The sequence below is a fragment of the Chenopodium album genome, chromosome 23, assembly GCF_948465745.1.
Source record: "Chenopodium album chromosome 23, dcCheAlbu1.1, whole genome shotgun sequence".
Taxonomy (NCBI): domain Eukaryota; kingdom Viridiplantae; phylum Streptophyta; class Magnoliopsida; order Caryophyllales; family Amaranthaceae; genus Chenopodium; species Chenopodium album.
In genome coordinates, this window is record NC_137856.1 from 22277044 (window position 1) to 22296324 (window position 19281).

The 19281-nt window shown below is 32.5% G+C and overlaps 1 protein-coding gene across 1 annotated transcript; it reads right to left on the reverse strand.

Annotated features, from left to right (window-relative positions):
* Positions 1 to 1093: 1093 nt before the first annotated feature.
* Positions 1094 to 18051, reverse strand: LOC145607776 (uncharacterized). Its single transcript, XM_081663366.1, has 14 exons — positions 17807 to 18051; positions 16972 to 17323; positions 15014 to 15252; positions 13598 to 13754; positions 13390 to 13467; positions 13074 to 13148; positions 12465 to 12581; positions 8641 to 8805; positions 7958 to 8483; positions 7522 to 7678; positions 6452 to 6561; positions 4773 to 4885; positions 2367 to 2724; positions 1094 to 1552 (listed from the first exon to the last, which is right to left on the reverse strand). Exons 2-14 carry the CDS (start codon positions 17311 to 17313, stop codon positions 1230 to 1232), a joined length of 2760 nt encoding a protein of 919 aa, XP_081519492.1. The 5' UTR covers positions 17314 to 17323; positions 17807 to 18051; the 3' UTR covers positions 1094 to 1229.
* Between the last annotated feature and the right edge of the window lie 1230 nt (positions 18052 to 19281).

Consider the following 19281-nt stretch of genomic DNA (forward strand, 5'->3'; position numbering starts at 1 on the left):
AATTATTTTTTATTATTATATTATATTATACTCCATATTTTATATTATGAATTTATGAGTGACTATCTGGCTTCAAAATATAATTACTCTCGGTTATAGGGTACCCCGTAATGTATAGTTTGCTTAAGTTTTTTCTTTTCTACAAAATTAATAAGATCTAAATATCATTGCAAATGGCAATTAATGGTTATGTTTCTATAATTTATATCATATGAGGGACATATATAAAATATATATTTATTTCAATGAATTTTTTTATGTCGTGCACCGCACGGGGCTTATCTAGTAATATATTGCTAGAAAGATCTTTAAGTTTCCTTTCCAACCTAATGGGAATAAAATCAAAATCTTTTGTAGATTTTATGACAAGATAGTTTTAGTGAAAAGGTGACGATTTTAGGTCGAGTTTTAGTGTTTCGCTTATACCTTTTTCGTTTTAAATCGGAATTGGGTTATTATATACCGTTGGAAAGCTTATTTCAAGGCCTATCTAACCAAATAATATTTGGATCAAAATTATGAGGCCACAAAATCAAAATAGCTCGGCTTTGTGATGTTGACACGAAAATAGAAAAATAAATTATAGTTTGAGAAAATAAACTAGGAATATGATTGGTTTAGGTGGAAAAAATGAAATGTGGGCTAAGGCTATGGTTTCAAGCACTCTGCGGATTCATTACGCAACTCGACCAATAATGACAATGAAAGATTGTTCATCATCGAATTTGGTTTCGGGAAGAGATTTTTAATAGTCTACAAGGGGGTGTTTTTTTTTTTTTGGCAGAGCAAGGGGGTGTTTAATTTAAAGCTTTTTGGAGCAAAATGAGCTATTTGACCATTTCAAAAAGCTCTTTATTTAAGATGTTTGGTTGGTTAGGAGCTGTTTGTAAAAGCATTTTGGGTGCAAAAAGCTTCGTTTCAAAATACTCATATCAGAATAGCTGATAACAAAATCATTGCTTAAAACCATTGCCTTAGCCCTAACATTTCATTTTTTTACTATTAGTAATCTTCCTCTATTATTTTGATAACTTCTTGTTTACTACAATAAATTACGATTAACTTCTTTAAAACCAAGTCATTGCAACTTAAAAAAAAAAAAAAAAAGTTTATATACATCTAAAAAGTTATACAAATGCTAATTTCAAAAGTTTATACAGGTTTATCTTATTTTGCTATAACAATAATAAATTCTGCACCTATTACACAAATTTCCGAAAATAATTGGTTTATAAATCAATTGGAAGAGCAGTAAAAAATGCCAAGGTATATGGAGAAGTGGACTTCCCAAAAAGAGAACACCAAGAAGGAAGCTTCATCAAAACTCTCTCTGTTTTTGGAGTTAATCTGTTTACATCCGTCCTTAATTTTATAAGATATTTTTGTGCATCATTACTGGCATGACTAGTAGAACGTACAGAATTTTTGATCCATTCAAGAGTGAGATCAAATTTTGTTGGAGCATTCTTTCCTCCAGAAAACTGGATGACATGCCAACCACCAATGCTACTCTTATTGCTCATTGGAACTAGCTCCTTATGATCACCTGATACTAGAGAGCACACAAATGTCAAAATAAAATAAATAAATATATACTCGGTATATATGATTGTACAATTTTTATTTTTTTTTCGCTTAAGATTAAGCGAAATAATAAACTCATTTAGATGAGGATGAGACATATATTAGTACAGTTCCAACCATGATAATATGTCAATCTCGATCCCATTTAAAAGAATAAAAAATAAAAAATCATAATGCCATATTATAATTAATCTTACAAGGGGTATACATTGGTATCAGCATATAAACTCCATTTAAAAAATAAGAAATAAATAGTAATAAAAATTAATAAATAAATAAAAGCTAGTTCATTGTATATATTACTAAAGAAAAGATTCTAAGATATGTTATTTTCATTTTACTACAAACATAAGACAGGAAAATCATAAACTTAAGAGATACAGGTATAATTAAACTAATGTTAATGCATGTCTCACTTTCCTATTACCAAATCTTGTGATCCTCATCAGATTAGCCTAGATAGTGAATGACTGTTTAACCAATCATCATAAGAATCAAATACACCTTGTAACAAAAATATGTTGGGCTTTCCCAATTTTCCAATAACACAGAATCTCTATATTAATCTTAAGGGTTAATCTTTTCTTACAAGTTTATGGGTGTCTAACTAAGTTTTGAAAATCCCTGCTTTGTTTGAATATGTTTATCTAATTTCTACTATATACAAAAATGGTCCAGGTCAATAAGCAACAAATTGAGCTTTCGTTTAAACAGGAAATTGCTAAGAATAATGGTGATTAAGAATTATTAATAGAAGATGCAGTGCGTTATTTGAGCTATACCTCGGAATTCAAAATTTGCTACTTCATCTGTATTAATTGCTATAGACCACCTCGTGGAGACCTTTGTGTCAATTGAAAGCTCGGTCACTCTTACATCCATCTTCCTGTCACTCTTAACTTCAATTTTGGGAATATCAAGGTCACTCCATCCTTGTTCAGTTTCATTGTAGCTCAAGCAGCCATAGTTCACAGAGAAAGTAACAAAATCCACAACCTTCTCTCTACCACATTCAAAACCTTCTTTGATCTGTTCAATCTCCCTATCCAAGTTCCCTGGAGTTGAGGAAAAGAACGAAACATACGAGGTAGGGTCTCTTCCATTATCATGACCATCCATTGTATCAACAACGTGAACAACCTGGTAAGCATTAATAAAGGTCATCTATCTGAAAAAAGTGCATGTTGAACATCTGACTTTAGTGATATGAGAGACTACTAATAAGGAAAAAACATAGAATTCAGACACAGCAATTATAAGAAATTATGCAGCTTTTCATGATATGAACAATTTAATTTCAAATGAAAGTTGATGAGTCAGGCAATAAGACCTACCTATGTGCTTTTGTTTATGAATTATATACTGAATTTATTTTTACTTTTGTTGGAAAGAAACGCATTGCATAATACAAAAAAATCAAAGCAACAAAACAAAAAATTTGTTCCAAAAAGTATATAGCAGGCTACATTAACAAAATTTAAATCTCATGCGGTCATCCACAAAGAATCTCTCCACCACATTCACTTCTATGAGTTCTATCTATTGCCAGTTTTGCCACATGCACTTTAAAACCTGATTTAATCATGTAATTTTTGACTCCCTTCGCACAAGTCATCTTTGGTTTCTCTTAGATTCTTTTGAAACCTTCATTAAAACTTTATCCAAATATACCAGTCGCATATATTATATTGAATGTCTGTATATAATTGACACATTTTCTAAAAGTCTGATAGAATCTCCTTAAAAATCTTTAACTAAATTGAGTGAAAAGGTTTGTCAGTTTACTCAACTAAACCAAGCTCTTAGAAAGGTCTTTGTGAAATTGAGCCACCAAGACAATTATAATTTCAAGGCAAATGACAAATTAACGGTGTGTTTGGATTGAAGGGAATGAGGGAAAGGAAGGGAAGAGAAATGGAGAGATGGAGCATTTTTCATTTGGATAGCAAATGAAGAAGGAAGGGAAATGGAGGGGAGAGAAATGGAGGGATTAAATTGTAGGAAATTGATCCCTCCAACAATGGAGAGATTTAAAAGAAAAACTCACCAATCTTCCCTCCCCTCCTCTTCTCCTCCCTCCCCTTCTTTTCCTTCCCCTTTCTTTATCCAAACTCACTGTAAAAGATACATGATATTTTTTTTATTTAAAAAAAAAAGATTTAGATTATTTAGTCAAGATCATATCCCATGACTAACTTTAGGAATTAAACTTTTTTCAAAAAAAAAAAACTTTAGGAATTAAACTAGGATGAGGAAGCACGTTATATCAATTCTCTTAGCTTCAATTTTATTCTTCTTACTAGGTTAAGTCTCATGCCATGCACGGTAATTTTTAATACTTATCATTAGTTTAAGACTACTATTTAATTATAAAAAAAATTATACCTAATTGCAAAATATGATGAAAGTTCTGTAGTTACAAAAAAAAAAAAAAAAAAAAAATTATCACACTAAAGAAAACAGAGAGAAAAATATATGCACGACTAATAAAAATAACTATGAATTACATTACAAAGTTATAGATTGAAAACCTATTATTGCATATATAAATAAATAAATAAGATATACTTATCAAATAGGAAGTGAATTATTATTGTATAGTTTGTATTAAAAACTTCTCTAAGAAGCTTTGGCCAAAAAAATAAAAAAATAAAAAAAGAAAACTTTTGGAGGGAAAATTTTTAACCAGGAAATGACATGTGTCATTCCTGGTTTTGCCTTTAGTATAAAGTTATAGATTATAGATATGTAGCCATACCATGACATTTAAGAATATAAAAGGTGAGGCTTTTTCTTTAATCTTCCCTCCCCTCCTCTTCTCCTCCCTCCCCTTCTTTTCCTTCCCCTTTCTTTATCCAAACTCACTGTTAAAATGCATGATATTTTTTTTATTTAAAAAATAAAAGATTTAGATTATTTAGTCAAGATCATATCCCATGACTAACTTTAGGAATTAAACTTTGATCAAAAAAAAAAAAAACTTTAGGAATTAAACTAGGATAAGGAAGCACATTATATCAATTCTCTTAGCTTCAATTTTATTCTTCTTATATGTAGCCATACCATGACATTTAAGAATATAAAAGGTGAGGCTTTTTCTTTGAGATCACAATATGCTGATTGCTGAGGATTATGGCAATGAAATAACAGCTTTTCTGCTGAAATAGTATATGTTATCAGTGACTTACATTCACAGCTCTAGCAGTCTCTTCGGTGTAACTTGGAATGACACCAGACCATACTGCAGCAAGGGAGAGTCCAAAACAAACAAAACTCACCAGAATGATAGACCTTTTAGCTCCTATACATAATGCAAAAAAACACAAACCGTAAATTAATTTGGAATAAAACTGTACAGAACATTTGACAATCTAATTCTTTTTCAAGACAAGGGTGACTAATAGCCATGTCCAGGGAGCTCTTTTAGTTGTTGGCATCATACTGAGGGAAAATATATAAACAAAGATTTTTAGGGGTATTAATGTCCACACACTATTCTTAAGAGTTAAAAAGGGCAATTAGCATTAATTAGGGCAAAATAAATAAACATTTTAGAGGGTATAATTGTCCAAAGACTATTCATAAGAGTCAAATCATTAAATCACACAAGGAAAAGCTTAGAGGCAATTAACATCATACCAATAAGGGCATGTAGGTAAACAAACATAAGGATATAATTGTCCTGACACTATTTATAAGTGTTTTCTCATATTCTTTAAAAGGTAGGGATTAACAATGAAAAAAATCAAATACTGAGAAAACAGAAGAAGAAAGGTATCTGCTGATAGCAAGTTGATCTGTTTGAAAGGTGAGCCTATGGGAAAAAAAAAAGACAGAGGCCAAATTACCTTATCGCACTAAAATCCAGGCCATTACATGGTAGAAGACTGCAACTTCCATCATGGGAGTGAAAGTCTTTTCCCCTCCTTTACACAGGCAATAACCATGAAGGATTGTCATAGGCATTAAACAACATTTAAAAGTTGTTGCCCACAGTAATACCTAACCTATCTGAAATCTAGAATCAAGTTTGCTAGTTAGACTAGTTAGAACTCAGGGATACATATAAACCTGATTACAGATCCATGTATTTGATATTTGAATAGGTAGAAAAAATAACACTGGAAATGAGAACTTGATTGAGAATTCACATGATCCAGTGACTTGGTCGAGAGTTAGATTTAAAGTTTAACATCTTTCTCTTCAAGCGGGGAGGGAGGAGGTTATAATGGGTCATAATAAACTACATCCGTGCATAATATTTCTCTCGAAGAGCCTGATGTCATGTTCAAGAATGTTCTTTTTATAGATGCAGTTTTCAACAATTCTTCTGCAGCCGCACTTACATAAGAATTTCAACATTAAATTTCTAAGAGAATTATAGGGATTTAGGAAGACTAATGATCTAAAAGTAAATGTAAATATGGAAAAACTCCTTCCAATAGCTTCAACTTTGATCATCTGCAGCCAATGAGAAAATGAACTTGATCCAATAGACAAAATAACCACAAAGTTACCCAATTTGTACACCCAACAGCACAGAGTTCATGTTTATTGCAGGGTATATAATCCCTCAGCGTATAATAACCCAAAAATTACTTTCTACTTTTTTTTGAAAGGGAAAAATCTCTTTATGTACAAAAATAAAAAATGATTCTTTTACAAAGCCAGTAAAAGAATTCTTCTGTAATCTTGCCCATGGGAACAGATTCTTTTATGGTCAACCAATCTATAAAAGGATGGAACTATGAATCTAGATTGGTATTTCCGAGTCACTAGGTTCACGTCAAAATCAAAAAATCTCCCTAACAATCAAGCAGGCAAGCATACTATGAATATAAGATGCAAGAGATGAATTGCAGCAAACCTGAAAGGTGGATGTAAGAAAGTAGATACACCAATGTCAAGCATACTGTAGCAGCTACAACTATAGATACAATTACGTTCAGCAGCCATTCAGGAACACCCCCAGGATTTCTGCACAGTAACAAACCAGCAAAATTAGCATCACTCTGAGAGCCTGATAAACATACACTGCCTATTCTTTTACTTACACCTATTATAAAAGTCTAAACATACACTGCCTATTTTTTGAGAATTTATCAGCTAACTTACACCTATTATAAAAGTCTAAAAAAACCCACAGAAAATTCATCCCTCTAAAAGCAAAAGCATCCAACTTCATGACTAGTCAAAGGAATTATAAAGTTGATGCAAGACAAAGGGATTCCAGCTAAGCTTCTTAGCCCAATTGACAAACTTCTTTCAGCCATGACACACACCAATGGATTTAATCCAATTTTCCTAATATGACAAGGTTTATTACAATTTCAGGAATGGTCATCATGAAGACTACTATACATCAACTTGTCAAGTAGCTAATTTAAGCAGTTACAACTCATTAGAAATCTTTTACTGGAAACATATTGTTACAAGCAAATATAAGGATCAATATAAGATAATAAATCTTCTGCACATATTTATTGATAATAATCTATGAAAAATTATGGAAGCGAGTTGGGGAAGTAAGGCAGCAAAAATCTAAATTCCTGCCTAGGGTGGGCATCAAATTTATATTTACAATCTCTGATACACAGAAATACAGAATGTGATGAAGAAAAAACTAGAACCATATGGCAATGAGAAGAGGATGAATTGTATGAATCCTTGTGCTGCAAAACATTATGAACACTGCTGCAAAACATTATGAACACAAGAATGCTCTAAGAAGCACCCGATATGTTTTCTTTTTCCAGATGCAGATTATATTTTCACACTCTGCAGCCAACTATTGTTCAAGGACAATTTCTTTTCTTCTTTTTTTTTTTTTTTTTTTTTGTTTAATAATATTCTATTTATTATTACCTTAAAAAAATGAAGGAAAAAGAATGTGACAACTAGCTTTCAGATACTTAATATCACTAATTAAACTTTTACCTGTCAAAGCGTACAGCAGTCCCGATAAGTACACCAACTATTCGTATGATCGAACCAATAGAAACTAAGAGAGGAACTGATAAAGCAATAAGCACGGTTACAATCTTCAGCGGCTTGGGTAACCGAATGGGGGTCAGTGTTGCCTCTAGTAGCCCATCTACATGAAGATTTCAACAAAAGTTAGTTTGGAAAAATGATTGCAAAAATTGCAAATAAAGAAGATAACGTTTCAATGCATTCTTTCACTGAGCTTGCACATGGAATGAACACAAAATACACAAAAGCGAGAGAGAGAGAGTTATGTCAATCTACAATTAATTTCACTATTTCTCTAGATACAGAATTTGAGAGAGAGAGAGAGTTTTATGTCAATCTACAATTAATTTCTCTATTTCTCTAGATACAGAATTTAACATACAGAAGTGCATTCACTTACATGAGAAAGCCGGCGCAATAAGCCAAACCATGGCTATATATGAACTACCAACTTTATAGTAATGTGCCAGAACCAAAATTATCAGCCACTGCAATGTTCCTGATTTAAAGAGCCACCTTTCAGCCTCTAACCTGGCTACATTAACTTGAACGGATGGCAATAAAGTCCGCTCTCCCTGAGCATATGCATTAGAAAGATACTTTTGCAGAAGGAGAAAACCAAGATTTTGACCAGCAAAAGCCCCAAGAAGAGAAGGGAACCCAAATAAACCAATAACCAACCACGGACTTGCAATGTAAGGCACTGCTGCCCACGATATGCTTGATAGGATGAAGGCAACACCAATGGAGAAGGTCAAAGAAACTATCCACATTAGGATAACACTTAATATTGACAAAGCAAACGAAACCAAAGCTGGATAACCACCCATAAATAAGGACATGAACCATATCAACAGCGACTGCAAAATCACAGAGTTGTGCATCATATTTGCAAACTGTTGACCATACACGATCATGTAGTTCCCCTAACAATTGCAAAGGTATAGGTTTTGTTAACACAAAAAAAAATATAAAAAAAATATAAAAAAATTAAAAAAAAAATAATAAAAAAATATATCGAAACTAAATATCGAGCATACACAAAGTCAAATCAAACAATAATCAATTTTCCACAAGTATTACCAATATGTCAAAATAAATGGCAGAGTTTTGATCGGCATGTTCTGGTGCTCTGAAAGCACTGCCATTTGCAAGATCAGTTGAAGATGCAACATGAAGCAAATACGCCAACATATTTTCTCCAAGATGCTGAAGGGAACCAGGCTTTAATAGCTCAACTTTGTCATTCTGCACATGGATATTATCTCTTTCATCAAAATATTGTCAAATATTCAAATCTTATTCTCTTTCATCAAAATATGGTTAATTAAGGAAGTTGTGAGCTAGTGGGATCCACAGAGATAAAAGGCTACTTATTCACCAATCTCATAAGAGGGACCATGTGGTGGATTGTGGACATAGTCTACAGAAAGCTTGATTGGTGAATGAAACCACAAATTGCGTTGTAAGGCACAATACACCTATCCAATTACATCTCTTGGGGATAGTAGCCCTATGGCCTTATGTATTACACTATTACTAATTTCATGATTTCTATTACTATTTTACTACTCCCAACAGAAAATAAATAAACAAATAAAAACATGCTGTTGCTGTTGCACACAAGAGTCAGTCTTGAGAAAGCTATGCAAGACTTTCTTTAGTGCGTAAGGAGCGGTGAGAGGGATCACCTTAGGAGTCATTTGAATATTTACCGATGAGAAACATATCAGCTAGTACGCATCACTTACTAAGCTTGCTCAACAAAAAATTCTCAAGTCATTAAGTGTTATAAGCATCATTAGTTAAATTCAATTCAAAATCTATATTTATCTAACATGACTCATATCAATGCAGACAATATAATCCTTCATGCAAAACAGTAATAGAAAATGCTTTCACAAGAAGTGACTAATATTCATATTGCAGCATCTACCATGATACAAATATATGACCACAGTATTTCTGGCTAGGCTGTATTGCAAAGGATTTTCAATTGACCATTCAATAACAGATGTTTCAAAAACCCACAATCTTGTCCAAATCAAATAATCCCACACCAAATCGCCCAGGATTGAACGTGTGTCTCAGACTCTCGGTCAAATGTTACTTATTATAGAAGTGAAAGATTCTCAATGTCTCTTTCTTTATTTCTTCTTTTTTTTTTTTTTTTTTTTTTGAAGAAATTCTCCATGTCTCTCTAATTGTCTTGTATAGCTACCCTAATACTCCCTCCGTCCCTAGTTGTTTGCCCCAAACTAAAAAATCACTTACTTAAGGCTTGGGCAAAAAATGGTGCACATGGGTTGACACAAATATCAAAGAGGAGAGAGATAGAGAGAGTGCAAGTGGAAAAACATGCCAAAAGTAGTACGGGGCAATCTTTTGGGGACACCTAAAAAAGGCAAGTGGAGCAAACAATTGGGGACAGAGGGAGTATCTTACCATTAATAAAAAAAAAATCCTAAAAAAATTAAAAATCATATTCATATTTGCAACAACCGTGACATGGACCGCAATTAATACATCAGTTATGTTTCCTCAATAAATGATCGTTTCCTTGAGCGTGACCAAAACCGAATTTTCAAACCATGGCGGAATGGCCTCCACTAAAATTTAAAAGCATATGAAGAGTGTGATAAGGTCTACAGATCTAGCAACGACTAGTTAGATGATTAAATCTGGAACCAAGAACTACTTTACTCAACTCTTCATTTCATTAGATACTTTGACACTTCAATTTGGGCCAAAAAATCAAACAGAATGTTCACTAAAATAACTAAACCCTTGGTAATTAAAGCAACACTAAATGGAAGTGATAGGGTACAAGTGGTAAATAAACCAAAATATATTATTGGTGCCTTGGTGGTAAGGAATTTCATGAGTCTTATGTTCTTCCATTGTCTTCTAGCTTACTTCTTTAATACTCTCTCTATTTTATTTTACTTTTTTGCTGCACTAGGATTTATTATATCATTAAACAAGGAATAATTATTAAAAAAAAAATAAATAAATAAATAAATAAATAAAAAGGCATGAGGAGAAAGTGTTGAATTGTCAGTCAAAAGTTGATGTGGTTTAGAGAATAAAAAAAAAAGTTACTTTTACTTTTAAATGAAAAATAAAATTAATTAATTATTTGCTACTCTGAAGAAAAGATGAATGTTACAAGCTCTCGTGTACCATTTGCATTCCACACTGCACTATACTTTCGGGAGGAAAAGGGGAGGGCATTAGAAAGATTTTCTAGTTGTGAGTTTTCCTGGAATAAATTTTGCACATTTACATGGTATCATTCAGGTGCTACTCGTAATAAATTTGATGAGTTGGTAAGAGTGTAAGCCTGCGCATGTGTAACCTTAAGCAAATTCTTAGGAGGTTTGACGAATAATAAATAATGTGTAAATTGCAAGCTACACTTTTTCATAATTCTTTAAGAAAATCATCTTTGTATAACAGAGAAAAAAATCTTTCCGACTAACATACCAACACATTGTGGACATGACAGATGGCAACATATTCTTACCCAGAAATTTAGACAACACAATAATGCCAGAATTGTGAAATAATAATTTCTTTTTTTTTTTTGAAAAAAAAAATAATAAAAAATAATAAAAAAAAAAAATTAAACATAAAAAAAAAAAAAAAAAAAAATGGACTATTTGGTGTTTCATGCTTGCCAATGCAAAACTTTGTATATTAATATCTTTAATTTGGTTTTAGAAAAAATTATACTCCGTAAAGATTTGATATTTGAAAAGAATAATTCAAGACGAATTTAATAAGATAACACATGACTTTTTTTAAAAAAAAACGTATAAAAAACAGAAGATGTCAAAGATAGATGTGTGGATAGTGAAAAAATCGAAATGGTGTGATTTGGAGGAATTAATAATATATGATTAGCTTAAGCTTTTAGGTTGGTCACATATGAGTATGATGACCAAATCAAAACTATACTTACAGAATTTTTACAACACAAAAATTGACCCAAATCAGAACTGCACCAACCTGAATTATTGATGACCATAGATTGGTCTGCCGTAAATAGTACTTCCTCCATTCCCTTTTATTCGCAGCATATTCCTTTTTGTATGTTGCAAAACAATTGCAACATTGTTTGATTTGGCTAGTGGTTCTCACTTTATCTCTCTCCTCTTCTTAAAATTGTGCCCCCCCCCCCCCCCCCCCTCCCTCCAACCACTTTGAAATTAAATAAGGGTTGAGGAAGTACAATGAAAACTCTGAATAACAACACATCATATAATAAAAATAAATATAAACTAAACCAAACTGAGGCCTTGTTTTGTTGACAACACAAAATGGGGGAAATGGAAATTCATAGAAATTGACAAGTTGGATAATTGTTTGGTTGACACACAAAAGTAAAAAATGGAGGAAGTGAGAATACTACCTCAAAATTGGGAAGTATATTACCAAGCCCCCATTGATGAATTAAAATTCATGGGAATTTTAAATTCTCACTTTGCCAACCAAACATATTAAGGAAATCCCTAGGAATTTTATTAGGTAAATAACTTCCCATTAAATGCTTCCTATGGGAATTTAATTCCCATGTCAACCAAACGAGGCGTGAAGGATTATTGCCTGATGTGACCCAAGCCAATTTAACCAAAAAACCCAACAAACTAACCGAGATATGCATGTCATTCTCTTTGTTAAAGAATTTTTAGTGAGGGTAATTATATAAATTCTTTCCCAAGTGCTTTTCTCATTTTTTATGCCTAACCCAGAAGAAAAAGCAACCTCACGAACCGCTTGATATTTATTCAGATGTTTCAGTCAAAGATTAGTGTGCAGACGTTACTGGACAGAGGGAGAATTTTTTTTTTTCCAAAAGAGACCCTTTAAACATATTAATAAGTTTGAAATCAAGCAAAACAAACCTTTGTGTGATACACTGCTGTATTGTCCGTAAATGCAAAGTCAAGTCCAGATAGACCAGCTTCCTGGTAAACTTGAAAGTCTGTAGCAGATTTGATAATACCGGAAGTAAATAAATCCTGCAACACTAAATCAATTGTAAGTGTTCATATGTAAAGAAGCTAATGAAACAAAAACGAATAAGAAGGTGCACAATGTAACAGAAAACTCTATATTACACTCACGGTCACAATGACAAGTCTGAAAACTATTAACTTAGTCTCATAAAGATGTGTGCTAGACGAACATGTAGTTTAAATTTTTGTAAACAAATTGTTACAGTTCAAATACTCCGGCCATAAAGTTCATTTCTTACTTCAGCAGCAAAAATGAACATAAAGTTCAAACATTATGAGATATTTAGATGCACATCATGGTCCTAGGTCCATGAGTAAAAACAAAGTGGCTACATTCATGCACGATCACATGCCATAGGTACCTTATTGCCTTATTGGTATATGTAGGCATATTGGGAAGAAAAAGATTGATTTCTCATGAATTCAGTATTTATTGGCAAATACATCCAACATTTGTTCTTATTTGAAACTGCAATGTAGCAACAAGGAGCTAACCTGTGCCATGATATTACCAGATGGATACTTAGCCACTAAGGCAAATTTTTCGATAGCCCAAGGATGAGTTCCAGCCTGAAAATATATATATATACAGAGCACATCAACTTAATAGCTCATGATTTCTTATTTCCAATGCGAGCAGGCAGTATTATTGTATAAGCAACAAGAAATAAGAATCTAAAGTTAAGAATCTAAAGTTCAAGGAAAACCATAGAGCACTAGAACAAAAAATATGGAGTTTAATTAAATTAAATAATTTTATTCGTGAGATTGACTATGGAAACCTATGGCATGAAAATATTTAGAACTTGACCTGAAAAATCCCAGCCTTTCCTCCAACGCCCATGGCCTCCAAATCAATAGCAACACGAACAGTTTTGCTCCATGGATGCTGCATCGAGATAGCAGGTCAAACTTAAATTCCAAGCAACTATACCAATTCTCTTCCTTCCCGTGATAACTTGGAAAGATAATATGGAAAGAAAATGATATCACCTTGAGCATGTAGATATGTAAGATACCTGATTAATGAAGCTATGAGCACCGTTTAGACCCTCTTCCTCACCTGTATTAAACAAGAAAATGACAGAGCTCTTAAAGCTATGAGCCCATTGTGAGACTCCTCTGGCAAGCTCCAGCATAACTGCAACACATGAACTGCAATCACCAGCTCCTCCCCTAAAATACAAACAGTTCTCAACAGATTAACACAAAGAACAAATAAACAAGTTTTCCGTAAAAAAATGCACAGTGCACTTACACAATGCTGCAAGATTTGCAACTATTGTGTAATACTACAACAGTTACAGAAAGCTTGATGCATGTTTCACTCAGAGAGAAAACCACGGTCTACTCCAAAAACATTCAAAAGATGAATATTATATCAACCAAAGAGGAGCAAGGTATGTGGTCCTTGGTTTGTCACACAGCAATGTCAAGATAAGCCAAGGCTTTCCTATAATAATGAATAATCATTAAAGACTTCACATTACATCCCCATGTGGACATCAAGGAATTTTCCCTAGGCACTTGACAGTTTCATATTTAACTTATACTTCATTTTCATCACTCAAAGGGGTTTACTGTCTAGAATGTTGAATTTAGTCTAATCTAATCATTTATCTGATATATTAAAAAGTTTTCTTTGTATTAGAAATCTTCAGAAAGGATTTCAAATAGAAATATTCAGCTCTCCAACCAAGAATCAAGAGAGATTAAGGAAGACAGTGAAATTAAAATTAAAAAAAAATCTCCCAAGGCAGCCAGGAGATGACCAAAACACTATGTCTCCATTATTCATGTTTTCTTCACACAAAACTACGGCCAGCATGAATTCCTGACTTAAAAATTCAAAACATCATCTCATAAAGAATTATATGTAACGCATTTCATAATAGCCCATTGTCAAAAGAAATAATAACTTTATCCTAAAGAGCATCTAGATAACATGTACTTCACTACTATAGATCTAACTACTAAGAAAAACAAAGTTCAGAAATTTATTCATACACAATATGTAAAGTAAAGGTAGCTTTCTAACATAACAGTAGGCATGATTCTGTTAACAACTACTGGTGAGGTAATATTGTATTAGTAGAAGAGCAGTAAGATGTGGTTTCCTGAAATTGATTAGCAAATGCAAATATATTAACACTGGAGGGCATATACTTTTTATTGAGTAAAGAAGGATGTATTTTGGAATTTTCTATGAAACAGAAATTGCTACTAGCTATTTTTTAGCGTCAGATTAACTCCATCCAATCCTTTAAAGATATGAAATACAGGTCCAAGCTCTAGTCCATCAGAAATGCATAACTAGATATAGATGTTTCAAGACAATAAGTATATTACTAAACTCTTCCTCAGAAGCTTGTCACAAATACAGAGACAGTCAAAAGTCAAAACAACAGTGAAAGATAATATAATCACATACGTACGTTGAGAAAACAGTATCAATGTGTGATGAAACCAAAACAGAGTTTTCCTTGGCTTCAGATTCGTATTTGGGTGTGATCCTCAAGATAATATGATTTAGATCAGCATAAATAAGTGTCTTCCCGACAAATAAGCCGCCATTAAGATGATTTGCACCCTCCTTGACATAAAACTCTTCCACCTCAACATCAACTTCCCAATGAGATGTGTTTTTTATCTTTTCTGCAGTAAGCAGCACATACTGCCCAATAGGAAAAGGAAAATCATAAGACAATGAATAAAAATGAGATGTTCAGCAAAACAATATTCAATAAAATAATTGCACAGTAGAAAAAATCATAAGCATCTCTCAAGTGAAAGGCATGTAATGCAAAAGCCATGAGAAGAGGCTTATTAAATGTGCAAATCCAGAGTCTCCAGACAATCAAGGGCCAACAAAACCAGAGTATCAGACAAAAAACCAAGAGAGAAATAAAAGTTCGAAAGTCAGACAAAGAACCAAAAGAGAAACTAAAGAGTGAAAGTCAGACAAAAAACCAAGAGAGAAACTTTGATACCATAGGATCCTTTCAATGAAAAATATCATAATTTACTTATCTCCTTAGCCAAACATACTGCTATTGTACTACACACATTTTTTGTCGAAACAAGTTAGCTTAGTTTCTAATCCCCAATGGAATTTTTCACTGACAAGTAGTAAATCAGTGATGAAACATCACAACAATTCAGACTTTCTAATTTGCGTGAATGCCAGGATTAATACTATCCAGCAGTCTACCAATTAAAAATGAAACACTATCTACCAGAGAATTGGTTTTCTAGTTTTAGCTTTATTAGTTCCTAAAAACTTGCATGTATAATGGACAAACAATACAGAAACTAGGAAAAAAAAAATGGTTTGAATAGATAACGATAATTTTTTTTTTTGACACAAAATAGATAACGATAATAAGATTGAAGGTTATACTGTGTTTTTGAGCTGGTATGTTCAGTAGAGACCCTGAAACAAGAAACAAACCAAACAGTACTAGTGTGCGATCCCTGTATTGCGCTATTGCTTAAAAAGCTAGCTTTTCTGTGGCACTCAAATTCCATTTTGGGGGTTCCATGCTGACTCAGATACCCTCAGGCCTCACCACCTTTTAGGCAGGGTTCAACAGCTAAATCAAGGGAAAAAATAAATTCCTAGGGGCATCATGGATTCATGGGTAGGACAAATAGTAACCACTCCTAGTAATAAGTCAAAACATATTCTACAACCAACGTAAACTGAGAACAACAGTCCTTCACCAATTATTAGAGAGAAATTCACATTATAATCACTTCCACTCCAAAACACCAATTTTACTTTACCACAAAATACAACTGCACAAATGGAACAGGTGCATGGTACTATGATAGACGCCACAAAGCTAATTCTGTAGAAGTGCCCTCCTTGCTGACGATCATTCACATACAAATTTTTAAATACAAAAGAATACAAGTTCATCCAGGGCATAAGATCATTCAGCAACATGAAAGCAAATTAGTCACTTTGATATACACCCTCCGTCCTCGTTGAAGAAAATAGCTACATTTGCCTTGGAAATACACATTATCAACTTACACCACTAATCATTTAGCTAATGAGATATGCAAAGGTTCCAATAGTAAGGATAATATGGTGATATGTTGCTAATTTACGCTAGTCGATTTATTCTACACTTAATATATTCATTTTCTGCTTAATCTATGTTATTGTTCAGCCATCCAAGTAGAACATCAAAAATAACAGATTAATAAAAACAGAAACAGGATATAACAATCACGTTGTAGATAGCAACTACCACCATCAACCCCACTGCCAAATTGCCAATAATAATAATCGATTTGCCACACTAGCCAAATGTGGCACATAATTTGAAGACAAAAGAAGTTTCGAACTATGAGACTGAGATACATAATACTCAAGAAATAGAACCTTCAAAGCGGGGTCAAGAGCATCAGAACCAACAGAATGAGGACCCAACTGAGTCAATTCCTTGACATGTTTCATAGCTTCTATCTCCGAAAATCCCCGTTTGCCAGCCTTATCAGCACTCAAAGGTACCGGTAAAACCTCGAACTGATAATGATAAACACTCCAGGAGATATAAATGAGTAATGCAAAGAGCGTCAGCATAACAGACGTCGACCTATTTGCACTACGCAATCGTGGCATTGCCTCATCCCAAGAAGGCTCTTGGGCATTAGATGAACTACCAACTTCATCACTGCCATCAGCTTTCGATTCTTGTGGGGACCTATTGTTTCTCTTCCGCATCTTAATTTGTCTGTAAAATTCAACCAATTATAAAGCTATATGATCACTTTTTTCCCAAAGATTAACAATTATGTCATTATATTTCTAGCAAAAGCAAATTAAGAAACATCTTTATCAAACAATACAACAAAATTCTCTAGCTTGGTTGTTAGTGTCGCCAAATTTCATAATTAACATGATAGTTTCTCAAAATCAACATACAGAAAACAAATATTTCGTATTAAGTTCATTGTAGAACTCCAAATCGGAATTCATAAAAAATAAAAAAATAAAAAAAACAGAACAACCATTAATTTAGGAATGACTCGGAGATTCAAATTTCTAAACAAAAAAAATTAATCTGTACCCCAATTTCTTGATTCTCAATAATCTTATTGGATACTTTTTGCAATTTAGATGGAGAAATTGAATATTCTAATTAGAAATACAATTTATAGAAATAGAATTTGATTACAATGTGTAGTGTATAATATAGCACAACAGAGAAGATAACCTGAATAGCAGCGGCGGTTAGAAGGATGTCAACAACCGCGAAAGGGTGGCGAGAGGTTTCAACGGCGCTATGCTTTGAAATCTAAACTAAAATACTACCAAGTACTTTTGTATCAACAACTCAAGATGAAAAATTGAGTAAGAATATATATATGTTGAAACCAACTCTTGAGCTTGAGACTTTTGACACCTATAACTATTGAAATTGGAATTAGTCAAACTATAAAGTACTCGTTGTTGCTAGTTTGCTACTCGACTACTCGTATCAATCTTTAACTAGTGCGCACATGTCATACTTGAAAAGCCCTTTTAATTTGATCTATTGTCACAATTTAGGTGATGCCAATATTAATAAACTAGTTGAGGAGTGATATGATGGGATTCGATTCCTCGTAGCCCCCTTTCATGTGATAGAGTGGGAGCCCCTCCCCCGTAGTTTACCGTTAAATATATATATATATATATATATATATATATATATATATATATATATATATATATATATATATATATATATATATATATATATATATATATATATATATTACGTAGTAATAAACTAGTTTTAGTCCTGTGCAATGTACAAATTTATAAAGTAAATTAATATTTACTTGTCAATCATACTTGTAAAATAAAGAATATTGTATTACCGCTCATTAAGATATGAGTGGTGTTTGGCCTATCGAGTAGTTCTTGAAAGTAACGGAAGTAGCATGGTTAGAGCAATTAGAATAATAATAAATGATTTGGAGTTAAACTTATTTTCATATTAATTGGATGAAATTTCTAGGATAAGTTGTGATTTTAGCGTCTTTAATTGTGCTCATTTTTTACAAACGGGTAATACGGCTACCCATATGGTAGCTAAATGGGAGATTGTTATGAATTGGTCACTACTCACTTGTACATACTACATATAAAATATTGATATTTTGTTGAAAATAAAATTTTAAACCAGAAGTTTAATTTTAGGTTCAAACCAAATTTTATTGAAAATAGAACTCAAAAATAACTTTTTTTATCCTACATAATTTATCAAATTCAACTTTTATATCCTATTCTACAACAAATATATTCAAATATATCATACGTGGCACAACACTTGGCGAAAAGTTAGAACGTCAAGTGTCAATGTCTTGTAGCCTGGCTAACAGTTTAGCTTTATATAATAGTTATATGATATAATAATAGTCAATTGAAATATAATTAATTGAAATTAAATGACTTATGTAAAAAAAAAATTTATAAATAAAAAAAAAATGAATTAACTTATAATGTCTATCCTTTAATTTTTTTTTAATAGAATCTTTTTTTTTAAAAAAAAAAAAGAAAGCATTTTGGAGGGAAATATTTTCACAAAATCATGCCAAGTGTCCCCTCCTATGATTAGTTTAGTATATAGTATAGAAGTATAGATATTTACACATTATTTTTAATTAACTTTATTGGGTTAAATAAATAAATATATATATATAT

Coding starts and splice junctions, on each gene's coding strand:
- LOC145607776 (XM_081663366.1), bottom strand. CDS start 17,313: ATGCGGAAGAGAAACAATAGGTCCCCACAAGAATCGAAAGCTGATGGC. Junction 15,253..16,971: donor CTCTTGACCCCGCTTTGAAG/GTTCTATTTCTT, acceptor CCTATTGGGCAG/TATGTGCTGCTTACTGCAGA. Junction 13,755..15,013: donor ATTGATACTGTTTTCTCAAC/GTACGTATGTGA, acceptor TTTGTATTTTAG/GGGAGGAGCTGGTGATTGCA.